This window comes from Eurypyga helias, unplaced genomic scaffold (assembly GCF_000690775.1).
Source record: "Eurypyga helias isolate BGI_N326 unplaced genomic scaffold, ASM69077v1 scaffold29401, whole genome shotgun sequence".
Lineage (NCBI taxonomy): Eukaryota > Metazoa > Chordata > Aves > Eurypygiformes > Eurypygidae > Eurypyga > Eurypyga helias.
In genome coordinates this window covers 25,036-37,027 of record NW_010230990.1, presented here as the reverse complement: position 1 = coordinate 37,027, position 11,992 = coordinate 25,036, and the positions used below count along the sequence as shown (strand labels likewise).

General features: G+C 44.1%; 1 protein-coding gene across 1 annotated transcript in view; it reads right to left on the bottom strand.

Moving 5' to 3' along the window:
* Positions 1–6,986: 6,986 nt before the first annotated feature.
* KLHL14 (kelch-like family member 14) overlaps positions 6,987–11,992 on the bottom strand; it is a 15,522-nt gene continuing 10,516 nt past the window's right edge. The window contains exons 4-6 of the mRNA XM_010160914.1: positions 11,779–11,937; positions 8,582–8,739; positions 6,987–8,107 (exon numbers count right to left, since the gene is read on the bottom strand). Of these exons, the coding sequence (XP_010159216.1) occupies positions 7,967–8,107; positions 8,582–8,739; positions 11,779–11,937 (458 nt within the window). The 3' untranslated portion in view covers positions 6,987–7,966. The remainder of the gene's footprint in view (positions 8,108–8,581; positions 8,740–11,778; positions 11,938–11,992) is intronic.

The window sequence follows — 11,992 nt, the reverse complement described above, 5'->3', positions numbered from 1 at the left end:
AGGAGAGCTGGTGCTTTTGTGATCAGAAGCATGAATCCATATAGCTACACAAATTGTTCTGCCTCAAGCCACCGCCTAAAAACAAAGGGAAGGAATCCAGAGAATGACCTTGCGCTAGTCAAAAGAGACCACTGTTGGAGAAACGTTGAATCTTTTCATTCCAGGTACTGACAGGGCTCAGCAGCTCTTCAAACCAGTAGAATATATCCTGGCAAAAGTGAATGCTTGGAGAATAATTCACAAGAGGTGGTGGTGTGCCGGATGTAATTCTTCACAAATGTCTTTCATTTTATTCCACTAAAAGAAGCAAAGGAGCTTAAAAGACAACAGTACTTTTTAATGAGTGCCCAGCCACTGATTAAAGTGCCACACTTTCCTACAGGAGATTAATTAATCTTTATGCAGTCCTCTATGTAAACACCATTCACTACAGTTTATCAGATTGGACTCTCTACCTGAATCCTGAACAGTCAGGTTACGGCTTTCATCCTCATCTTCAGTGGAAATGGTGTTAAGAATGAGGACATTCCATGCTGAGTAGTACCCAAATATCAGTCTGACTAGCACTGACCTGGACAAGTTACTAATGAAGCAAAGACCTCACTGCAAACCTTCAAGCCTTTGCAACCCTGGACATTACTGCATCTAGACAGAAATTTGGTCTTCTCAGCACCGATCTAAGTGCACCTGAAGATGTGGGGTAAAAAGGGAAAAATCAGGCTGATGGTAGATGTTACATTCATAGTCAGGGATAAGAGACTGAATCACATGACTAGAGAAAAGTGAAGCCTGGTTGTCTTCATGTTTGCAAAAAAAAACCTGCTGCAAAAAGAGTGGGAATAAACAGTTCTCCTTATCCACTGAGAGCAGGAGAAGGAAAAGCTGCTTTGGAGGTTGTGTCATTTATGAAAGTTTTAGATAGTTTACTTGTGGACTTAAAGTTTTGGAAAATATTTGTTTTCTCTTTTTGATTCTTCCTGGAATCATGTCTTTAAACTAATGAGACATTTAAGCTAGACATTAGGAAGCATTTTCTAATGATGATGATGACTGCATCCCGTCACACATCGCTACGAAGGTCAGGCAAGTCAGCAGACGTCTGCGGGGATTGCGCTGGGCATCGCCGACCCCGTTGTGGTGTGTGTATGTGGGGGGCAGGGGATGACCTCGGCAAGCCCCTGTCAGCCCTGTTTCCTATCACTCTGGCAAGTCTGGAGATTTACTTTCACCCTGAAGGTAATCAGTCAGTCGTGATTTTGACCTACAGTTTAATGTGTTCCCTTGCTATAGTTACAGACATCCTCCTTCTGGTTATGCTCCCTGCTGTGACTAATGGCATCTTTGCTGTTAAAGAGGTGGTTTTTAAAGAAAAAGATCCAAGTTGCAGTGCTGTTACTGAGTTCACAGCTTCAGCAAACACAGCGGTGCAGCAGTCCTGACTATGGCCGATGAACTTGACATTTTTGGGGGGCAAATGTGTATGTGTGTATTTATACACCTTTCTCAAAGTCCCTAAATACACAGAAAGCAACTTTGTTTTGTTCTTGTTTATGCAATGGATCATTAGTTTGGGCGTTCACTGTTCACAGTGAAGTGTGTTTCAAGTTCATGCAAAATATTCTCGATCGGCCAAAGTTTCTTGAAAACTGAATTGTTTTGCACAACGGCAAACAGAAATGGAAACCAGCTTGCAAAGAGTCAGGCATGGAATACCGTACGAGATAGCGAGATACATGCAAGCTTTACAAGTACGACCCTTCCAGTGCGGGTTTCTGGAAGATGGTTATGGGTAGTATGAGGAACCATTTGTTAAAGAGAAAACAATAAGAATTTTAAAGGCATTTTGAAAAATGTAACTTGCCTCAACCATTAATAAATATTCCTTCTGAAAACACTGCGGTGACTGAAGGTAGTTCTCCAGAGCAAAGAAATGGGTTTTAGAGTAAGTGATGAGAACACTTCAAAGAAATTCAACTGACTATTTTGTGTGCAGATACTGAAGGAAAAGAAAAATCTGGGAAAACGCTGCATTTGTTTAAATCTCCTTCACTTTCTAAATAGGTTCCCTGCATCTGTTCACCTCTAAGGCCAATAAAATTCAAGGGCAGCAGATCACAAAAGGTAATGCTACCCGCCAAAATTTCTACCCTGTATGGCAAGGAAGTCAGCAGAAAGTAGCTCAAGTTTTGCTTTTCTTTGCTAGATAAGACTGCAGATGTCATCTGGATGCTAATTGGAGTCATTGCACAACCGTGTTAGATGAGTATTGTGGCAGGTAACATAGTACCCGCATTCTTCAAGAAAGGATCAATGACACAAAGGTAGTTTTCTGCTGCAGGGAGAAAACAGACAATTAGAAAATCACTATTTGTATTCAATCTCTGTTTACACTGGTTGACCACATCTCTTGCAAGCGTGCATTTCTCTCTAGCTTCAGAAATACACAAATATATCAGCACCAGAAGTCTCCTCTCGTTTTACTTTGCAATTCAGGAATGCTTTATTAATCAACGCAAGATGCATTCATTGAACTGGATTAATCCTGCATATCTGCTGAAGTTATTTTTCATTTCTGGGAACAAATCATTTATTTGGATTTTCATATATCAGGATCACAGAGATTTGCCACAGTCAGATTTTAATTTTAGTTACATCTGAGCTGGCTTATATATTAGGGCACAAAGTTTTGCATGAGAGCATCTTCTAAAATCTGTAATTGGTGTGGAACACTGACATGCACAGAATACATCTGACAAGGTCCAGAGAGTTAGGTTCAGTTTCGCTGATCAACATCTATGCTGCAGATTAACTGAATCTTTTATGGCATTACAAGCCCTCCAGAATTCATTAGTGTACTTTCCCTTCCTGCTAACCACTCTGACCTCCAGCACTGCCGTCACTGTTTCCTTGGTCTGGACCCAAGAGGCTGAAACACTCACTCTTCTCTGCTGTGACACCAACAACAGAAATGAGACCGTGCACCTTAAAGCTGCTCAAGAGTGTGTACGTTAGCAATTACTGTTTTGCCCTTTAAAGCACTGTTTGGGATTTCTGTCTCTTTTGTCTGTACCTGGAAAGCTCCATTTAAATTGCAAGCTGAAATATGGTCTGTCCCTTAAAGCAGAAGAACTAGAGTGCTAGCCTGGCGTGTGATTATCATACAATACAAACCGGTATATATAATGAGGTTTGGCATGGGTTTTTCCCAGAAATTGGCTCACAGATGCAGCTAGCAGAGTAAATCATTGTATTAAGGGGGAAAATACATGGGAAGGAAAGCAATGGCAGATTTGGGAGGTGAGTGCACAATACCTTTGAAGACAGTGCTATAATCAATGAAAAGCGTATTTCTGAAATGCGTCTTTGCCCTCCCTAGGGGCACGCGTAGAGGCTGCAAGTCGGTGGCAGCCCAGCCTTCTCCGCTCCTTGGGGAGGGGGTGGACCACAGCCCAGGGACAGGGAAATGGCTCCATTCACTGGTCTGTGGTTTTCCAGGCCGGGAACTGCAGAAGTACCTAGGCAAGTGTGTCATGCTGAGGACAAAGAGAAGATTCATCCTTGGCAGGAAGGACAGCAGAGAATGGACAAACAGTCCGGGTGTCCAACTCCCAAAGACAAGAAGATGCTTCCCTCCAGCCCAGTAGGGCCTCAGACTTGCGCCACATCCGCTCCTCCCCTGCTTCCCAGCGCCAGCAATCCTCCCTTGGCATGCGTGCTGACTGCAGCGGGCGCTTGCCGCAGGGCAGGCATCACAGAGAGGTGCCGCTGGGCTTCCCTCTCATGATGCTGTTGTGCTGAAGTCCATGCATGGAAAGCTTGGACGCTGAAACACCCAAGTACCCTGCTGCCTTGATCCTTCTGCTTGACCACCATAAATAAATAGCTGAAGAAAACGGAAGCAATACCGTCCCCAAATGCTTGTTTTGTTTCATGTTTATTTCATGTCCTTTTATTGCATTTTCCCATGTTTCTCTCCTGCTCTTTGTATCATCTTTCCTGACATTTCTTCCCAGGCTTGCTCTGATGTGTGCTTCTCAGAAACCGTATTTGCCTTCCTCATTTCTCCAGCTCTTTCTCTGTGCCCTCCATCTGCAAGAACTTCCCACTTTTTCATCCTGCAGGCAATCGTTTTCTACTTTTCCCTTTCATTCTTACCTCTTCTTGCTTTATTCCCTTCCTTTCTCAATCGTATCTCTGCCCACTGCTTCCAACATTCTTTCTTCTCCTCCTGCATTACTTAAAAAAAATATGCATAGATGTCTCTTTCTTCCTTTCTCTTCAGAAATAAACTCATTAATGAAATGGTCCTGTGCATTGTGCTAACTTAGCGTAGTTGCTGCTGGCTTGCCTTTCATAGAATCATAGAATGGTTTGGGTTGGAAGGGGACTTAAAGATCATCTAGTTCCAACCCCCCTGCCATGGGCAGGGCCCCCTTCCACTAGACCAGGTTGCTCAAAGCCTCATCCAGCCTGGCCTGGAACACTTCCAGGGATGGGGCATCCACAGCTTCTCTGGGCAACCTGTTCCAGTGCCTCACCACCCTCTCCGGGAAGAACTTCTTCCTGATATCCAATCCAAACCTCCCCTCTTTCAATTTAAACCCATTCCCCCTTGTCCTGTCACTACAGGCCCTTGTAGAAAGTCCCTCCCAGCTTCCTCGTATGCCCAAAAGGAAGTTTCCCTTCCTTGTACAAGACTTGAAAAGGACTGATCCCCTCTCGTTAGACCAGACTCCCCTGCCGCACCCTCAGCCCCCCCCCAGCACAGCTCACACGGGGGTCAGGGGCTGGCTGTTTCTTTGCTCAGTGCACCCACTTGGCTTGCACAGGAAGGTCCTGGTCCATGACAAAGGTTGGTAGGCACGAATAAATAGTGCATGTAGTATAGTAACTAGTATTGGTAACGATCCCGCTTCCTGGGAAAACCCCTGCCTTTACCTTGCCTTCTCCGCCTGGCAAGACCTCTTGTCCCCCAACTCCTCTACAGCTCATCCGTGCCAGCACTTCCCCTCCAAGAATGGACATACCCTTAGCTGGAAGGGTTAATCACCACAGGAGGAACATTTGGAAGAGGGAAGAAATTGCCACAACTAGCATTAAATTCCCCAAAGCACAGGCAGTGTCCTTTTGACTTACCATGGGAGGGAGGAACGGGCAGAGCAGCACAAGGCACTTCACAGGCATCCGATCGCATCCGTAGGCTTCCCAGGCCGGACCCTGCCCGCGGGCAGGCTGGTGGGGCTTTCCCTGCGCCTGGCCTGGGCTCAGAGGGGGGGCTCTGGAGTCACTACATCTTACTGCGTCACCGAGCAATGAGCAATGACACTTGGGGAACAGCGAGGCTGTTCTGTACGGCCAGAAAATAAGTTTACGCATCTACATGATAAAAAAAGTTCCAAAGAATTTAATGTAGATATTATTTATACATACACTTTGTAAGTAGGAATATGGCAGACAGCTGAATTAGTACATAAAGTTTTATTTAAAGTTTCCCCCCTACAAGCAAGCTTCATTTACACAGTCTAGTACTGTACAAAATTTACATTCTTTGTGTGACTTAATCAGCTAGCACTTTCCTTGGTCATGCCTTCCTGAAAGATAGAAAGATTTACATACAGTCCTCATAAATCTTTAAATTATCTTGGTAAAAAAAAGACCACTTAAAAGGACAACAAATATCCTTTAAAAATGGTACGTTTCATTAGAGACAGGTGACAGTCAGTGTTTAATGGCAGACCTTATCCTGATCTTAAATGTCGCTCAAGGCTTCCTCACTTAGTATCTTAACAGTTTCCTTTTTATATATATTTATATTTATATACTTTCAACAGGAAAGGAAAAAAAAAAGGTCATGATTGCACCAAATATATTTTACAAGGGATCCCTTGGATCTGAACAATATAAATAAATAGAAAAACAACTAAGATTGCACTATATAGTAGAAATGGATTGAGATTTCAGGATATACACTCCACCTTTATGAGCTCCTTAGTGATGCTCACCGAAAAACTCCCCAATGGCACGTTCAAATATTAGCATCTTCAGATAATTATTTTGTTTAAACATTTTTTTTCCAGGCGTGCAGCTACCTCATCAATTGGGTTATTGCATTTGTATGGTATCAGTCTTTACTGCACTACACCAGTTTTACAACTGTGTAATTCTGCTGCAAGCAAGGGAGTTGCACTGCAATAAAAGTGGACTGATGCCAGAGAGAAACAGTCCCAAGATATTTGTATGGCTCTCAAGCATCAATATACAGTGTAATTTCTGTGTACATTCGCCCTCTTTCTATTTTGCAAAGGAAATAATGAATTCTTCCTCCCATCTATTGCCTCTGCAGCAGAAACCAACCTCCAGTAGTTACCTGCTCCTCGCTTAATGCACTAGCATTAAGTCCTACTGTGAAAGACCTGCGCAGCCTGGAAAACACAGGATCTGAGTCCCTTCGCCTTTCATCTGGTGCAGCCATTACAACTAGGCGAATTAAAGGCCAGATCCTTAAACCAAAGCACACCCATTGACTTCAGTGGAGCAGCGTCAGTTTACACCGGCGAAGGGGACGGTCCTGAGTGTAATGGAAGCAGCACCAGTAAACCACAATGGAAGAATTATGCATATACACTGCTGAGGTGTGGGTGATTTGTGTTCACTGCAAGGTGGTGGAGAATCAGGCTCAGATTTTGTCACTGTTTTTGCAAAGCCAGGGACAGAAGGGCAGAAGCTTAAAAGATGGACAGCCTGACTTGTGCAAGCAACTCTGAGTTCATACGAAGCGAGTCCTAAATGCTACTGGTCCCACGTGGCAGCATTCTGAACTCGCACTGCAACGTGTAAATAATTACACAGGCTGTAAGGCAGTAGAAAGTCCAGCCTCACATTACTTTGGATCTGGAGTAAAAATCTTTCGGAGTACAATTTAAGATCAACCACACAGGCGTATTTCAACTACTTACCAGCGTTTCTCCAAAATTTTGCATAATCATTTAAGAGTCCAAAGCAATACCTGTTGAGTTAAATGCAGTCGCCTTGTCTTTGGAAGCAACTAGCACGGATGCTCCTACCTCACAGGTTAGTGAAAAGTAAGTAAGGGTTCTGGTGCCTCATTAAGTGGCCATAGCAATAACTTGCTTTACGAACCCAGGATTTTATGGCGTAGGACCAAATCTCTGGTTTGCTCATGTAAAATCAGTCGTTCCGCGGGATTTCAGTGAAACGACTCCGACTTTACACAAGTGCGATTAGAAGAATTTGATCCTAATCCCTAAGCTGCCGCTGCAAGAAGTGCTCTGTAAAGCATGGCTTTCTTTGTAGTCTGCTTTCCGCTGCGCTTGCACACGGGGACTTCGAAGGCAGAGCGTATTAGATGCCAAGCTGTGCAAAAACTGAATGATACTTCTTTACCTTTCATAATCTTCTGATGCTGTGCTGCTCGCAGAGCATGTGAAGTAGCTGTAGGTTGGGATTACAGAGGAGGAGACAATTCTGCAATGCAGTGTGAGCTTTTCACTATCTGAATTCTGAAGCATTCATGGAAACAACATCCTCATGACTTCAACACAGATCACATGCAGGTAGATACAATGCACAATACTGATCTTGTCTCTTCAGGCTGCATTTGAACATTTAGCCTTCATTTTTTATTTGTTTTTTAAAAAGTTAAATTTGACGTGAGGAACATCTCTGCAGCAGGAAAAAAGTTAAAATCAGTCTGAAATGGCAGTCTGTCAGCATGTAATGTTCGGTGTGTTTTAGCGACTTGCTTCGTAAGACACCGGCATCTATCTGAGATGGGACAACACTTGGGTTTTGTTTAGTTTGCTCCTAAAGCATAAAAGGGGAATAAAGGGTCAATTATGATTATGGTAGTTTTCTTTTAACAGGAATCCTGTTCTAATAAAAATATTTGTCACCCGTCATTATTTTCCCAGATGCAATCAGTGTTCGTGCCAGCGCTCCCCGACTGTCACTTGTTGTACGGTACGCAGGCTGGCAATATGACAGTCGAACACGCGGGTCCTGCGAGCGGCTCGGCAACGTCTCCTTCTAGTTCTGTCCAGGTCCCTTTCTCAGGACTATAGCAAATAGTAGAAGATTTGTAGGCTCCCTGTAATAGAACAAAAAGTCATATTAAATGCGGCTTAAGTTAAATCCAAGTCACGCATCAGCTTTAGAAGGTGAAACGCCTCTTTTGAAAGTGACTCCTGGTTTTGGGCTTTAATTTAAGAGCCCTTCAAGAAGTTTGGTTTGGACATGGGCTGAGCGCCCAGCCTCTGGAAATCAGGCCCCTTCACAAGCAGAGCTATAGGCGTCCAGTCCCGTCAGTCATTTCTGCCAAATTACAGCTGATTATTGTATTACTCCAGATCAGTCAATAAAATCTGGTAAAAACCTCACCCAAACAGAAACATGCCATGTTGAAAAAATACCCCATGTTCTTTGTAAGTTGAAAAACAGACCAAAACCTGCCCCTACAGCTACTTCATCCCTCGTCTCCTTTCCGCCCCGTTTGAGTAACCTACAGACTGGCTGCAAGAGCCCGGAAGGAGTGGAAGGGTCACTGGGGAAAGCAGGTACACACCATACTCCAGCTGTAGCCTCCTACAAGGTAAATACTGTCGTCAAGGACTGCGCAGCCAGGGCCACTGCGACCCTCCAAAATAGGAGTCTGGAGGATATTCCACTGGTCGCCTTTTGGATCGTAGCACTCCACAAGCATTACGTCGAGATGGGAGAAGCCTGGATGATGGCGTTGAGAAGAGAGATCGTGCGTTATGACATACGGTTTTATTATTTGTTTTACTGTTAAATTTATTAAATTACAGTTACAATGATATGATTGCAATTATAGCATCGTTGTTAAACTTTCTTCTAGAAAATACTACCACATACATTTAAGCTATCTTATGTAACACTAATGTCTCATTATTTCAGTTCAAACGAATCTGCTGAAAGCTTCTACCATTAGTTCTAGTGTCTCCTACAAATCACAAGTACGTATAAAACCTGAACAGATCAAAAAGCAACACTCAGTGACAACCCATCAAAGATGCTAGCAGATTGAAGCAATATTCCTCCTCATCCATCAGCGCTAATGCGAGTCTGAACATGCACGAAAAGAGTGTCCTGGCAGTCCTTCTCCAAGGTCAGCAGATCTCATCTATTCCAAAGTGAACAGATTAAATCTGGCTCAGAAATCAATGCCTAACAAGTCAAGGTAGACCTCAGACAACTGATGGCACTTGGTTCTAGAGGGACAAGGTGCTCAGCACGATGGACGTGACATTCATAGAATCACAGAATGGTTTGGGTTGGAAGGGACCTTAAAGACCATCTAGTTCCAACCCCCCTGCCATGGGCAGGGACACCTTCCACTAGACCAGGGTGCTCAAAGCCTCATCCAGACTGGCCTTGAACCACTCCAGGGATGGGGCATCCACAGCTTCTCTGGGCAACCTGTGCCAGTGCCTCACGACCCTCTCCGGGAAGAATTTCTTCCTGATATCCAATCTAAACCTCCCCGCTTTCAATTTAAACCCATTACCCCTTGTCCTGTCACTACAGGCCCTTGTAAAAAGTCCCCCCCAGCCTCCTTGTAGCCCCTTCAGGTACTGGAAGGTGCTATAAGGACCAATTCAGGACCAGCTTTGATTTTCAGGCTGCTTTAACCTTAGCAAGTAGCTGTGATGTGACAACGTCTTTAGGGCGACAGAAAATGTCACCAAAAAAAGCCGGTGGCCCCATCCTTCCCCAACAGACTGACAAAGGCTCCATGTGACCACTGATCTGTAGTCACCAAAGGGCAGATGGGTCTCAGCTCAAGGCTCTCAAGCTGCGATGTTTAGTGTCAGCTGAGGTGAACACCAACACGGAACCCAGGAGTCCTGGTTCCTCCTCCAATATTTACACATTTCCCCATCTCAAACTGCCTTCTTTAACACCGCAGGAAAATCATGGCTTTCTTAATATGCTGGGATGCTTTACGTGACACTACTGTCTTCTCCATCAAGGTATGACAGAAAAGAGAAGTTAGACATTCTGGAAAAGTGCATTTGCTGGTAACTGCTACTTCCCAATGACGCTGCTTGTACAAGTATTATTTATGTCAGGAATGAATAGCTCTGCTGAAACAGTTTTTCGTTGCCATAAAGTTTCCGAGGGGCCATAGAAAGGCCACCGCAGCGTGCCCAGAACCTGTCAGAAGCTCCGTGACAAACTGCAGCGCGCGCACGGCTAGCTGCGATGCGGTCAACGCACCGCTGACACCACTACGCGGATCCAGCTTCTCAAAGGAGGGCTGTGCCATGGAGCCCTGCTATTCCCACCCGGCTGGAGATTCTGTAGCACTTCATCTGCACTTCAGTCCCTTCCCTCCTCCCCTTCCTTGCAGCTCCTCCTTTTGTTTCACTGTACAGTTTTCCAAAAAACCCTTCTTCCAGAGAGCAGGCTGCTTTGCAGAAGCCTGGATGTGAAATACCTCTCACAACAGCGAGCAATTCATACAAAACAAAGGCACATCGGGCAAGAGCTGCAGAGGCAAAAACGCGGTGTTTGTCACAAGTTCCTTCTTCCCCAGAGGGTGGGAGGTGGAACTGGGTGAAAAAAGGAGAAGGCAGGATGGAAACGGTTCAAGCCTATGCAAACCAAAGCATCTGCTTTGGCTGTAGGAGGGCTGTGACATGTTAACTTTCACTTCAGCCGGAGAAAAAAGCCAACACTGGAGCTCTGCAACCTCTACAAAATTTGCTGGACCCTGTGATGTCCAGCCCAGGAAGAGCCATCACAACTGGGGGTGGGAAGCGGAGGCACGGCAGCCCTACACCTGGCTGCAGGGGTTTATGTACCAGTACTGTTCGCAGGGAAAATGTACATCTACACGCCCCGCAGGCACTCAGCTCTCCAAAAGCAGCGTCTGGTTTCACAGCCTCACAGGGACTCGGCTACCAGCCACCCAGACACATCTCCTGGTTTTACTGGCAGTTAACATCACGTTTTCTTTTGCATTACGATTTTCTTTTTTGTTGTTGTGAGGCTTTTTTCTTTTCTTTTTTTTTTTTTAAGCACGAAAGGAGAAATAAAAAAAATGGGAATATAAACTGTCAAATACTGTCAGGGGACAAAGGAGCAGGAGCTGTGCTTTTTGTCTAAGTGGCTGGATTAAGCAGAATCTCTTTAGCAGTAATAGCAATGGCATGTAGGTATTAGGACAAAAATACCAGATGCCTAACCAGTAGTTATTTTAATATGAGACCTTTTCAAAAGATGAAAATGAGACCTCTAAGAAGAATTATAATTAACAAGCTACATTTAATACTAAAAAGGGATCTAAAGAGCCTAGTCCTAATATTTAACGGCTGGAGGTTTGGGTTTTTTTCCTTCATTAAATCAGGAGCTTCTTTTTGTGTGTTGCTCTGAATAAAGCTCTCTCTAACTGCACATTTTGGAAAATGATTTACAGAGGAAAATATTGCTGGTACTTTCGGGTCAAAGAATAATCTGTTTGTTTCATTGAATTCTTGGTAATGACAAATTGTCCATGCCTTTGAGTAATGGAAGCTCCCATTTTTATTATCTAAAGCATTCATTACTCATATATTTAATGTACTGTTATAATTTTGAAATAATTTGCATAAAATGTTTTAAAAATTGCTGGCTCAAGTGTCCTGTTAAATTGTGTTGCCTGGTTTTTAACGTATTTAACAATAACTGTCCAACAAAAATATTCTTTATCGGGAGATAGGGGACACGGAAATGCTTTTCTGCTGTTAAAAATGTGACCTTTCAAATGGTTCCCTCCAATTGCATACAGTCGGTCATTCATTACAGCCAACGTGTGGATTGCTCGCTTTGTGTTCATGTCCTGTTTTCGGGCCCAGACGTCCATCACAGGGTCATAGCAGTACAGCCAAGGGACATATTCTCCATTGTGAACACCTCCTGCAGAATAAATACCCTTCTGTTAATTAATGTAAATAAAGCCGTTGTGCTGCAG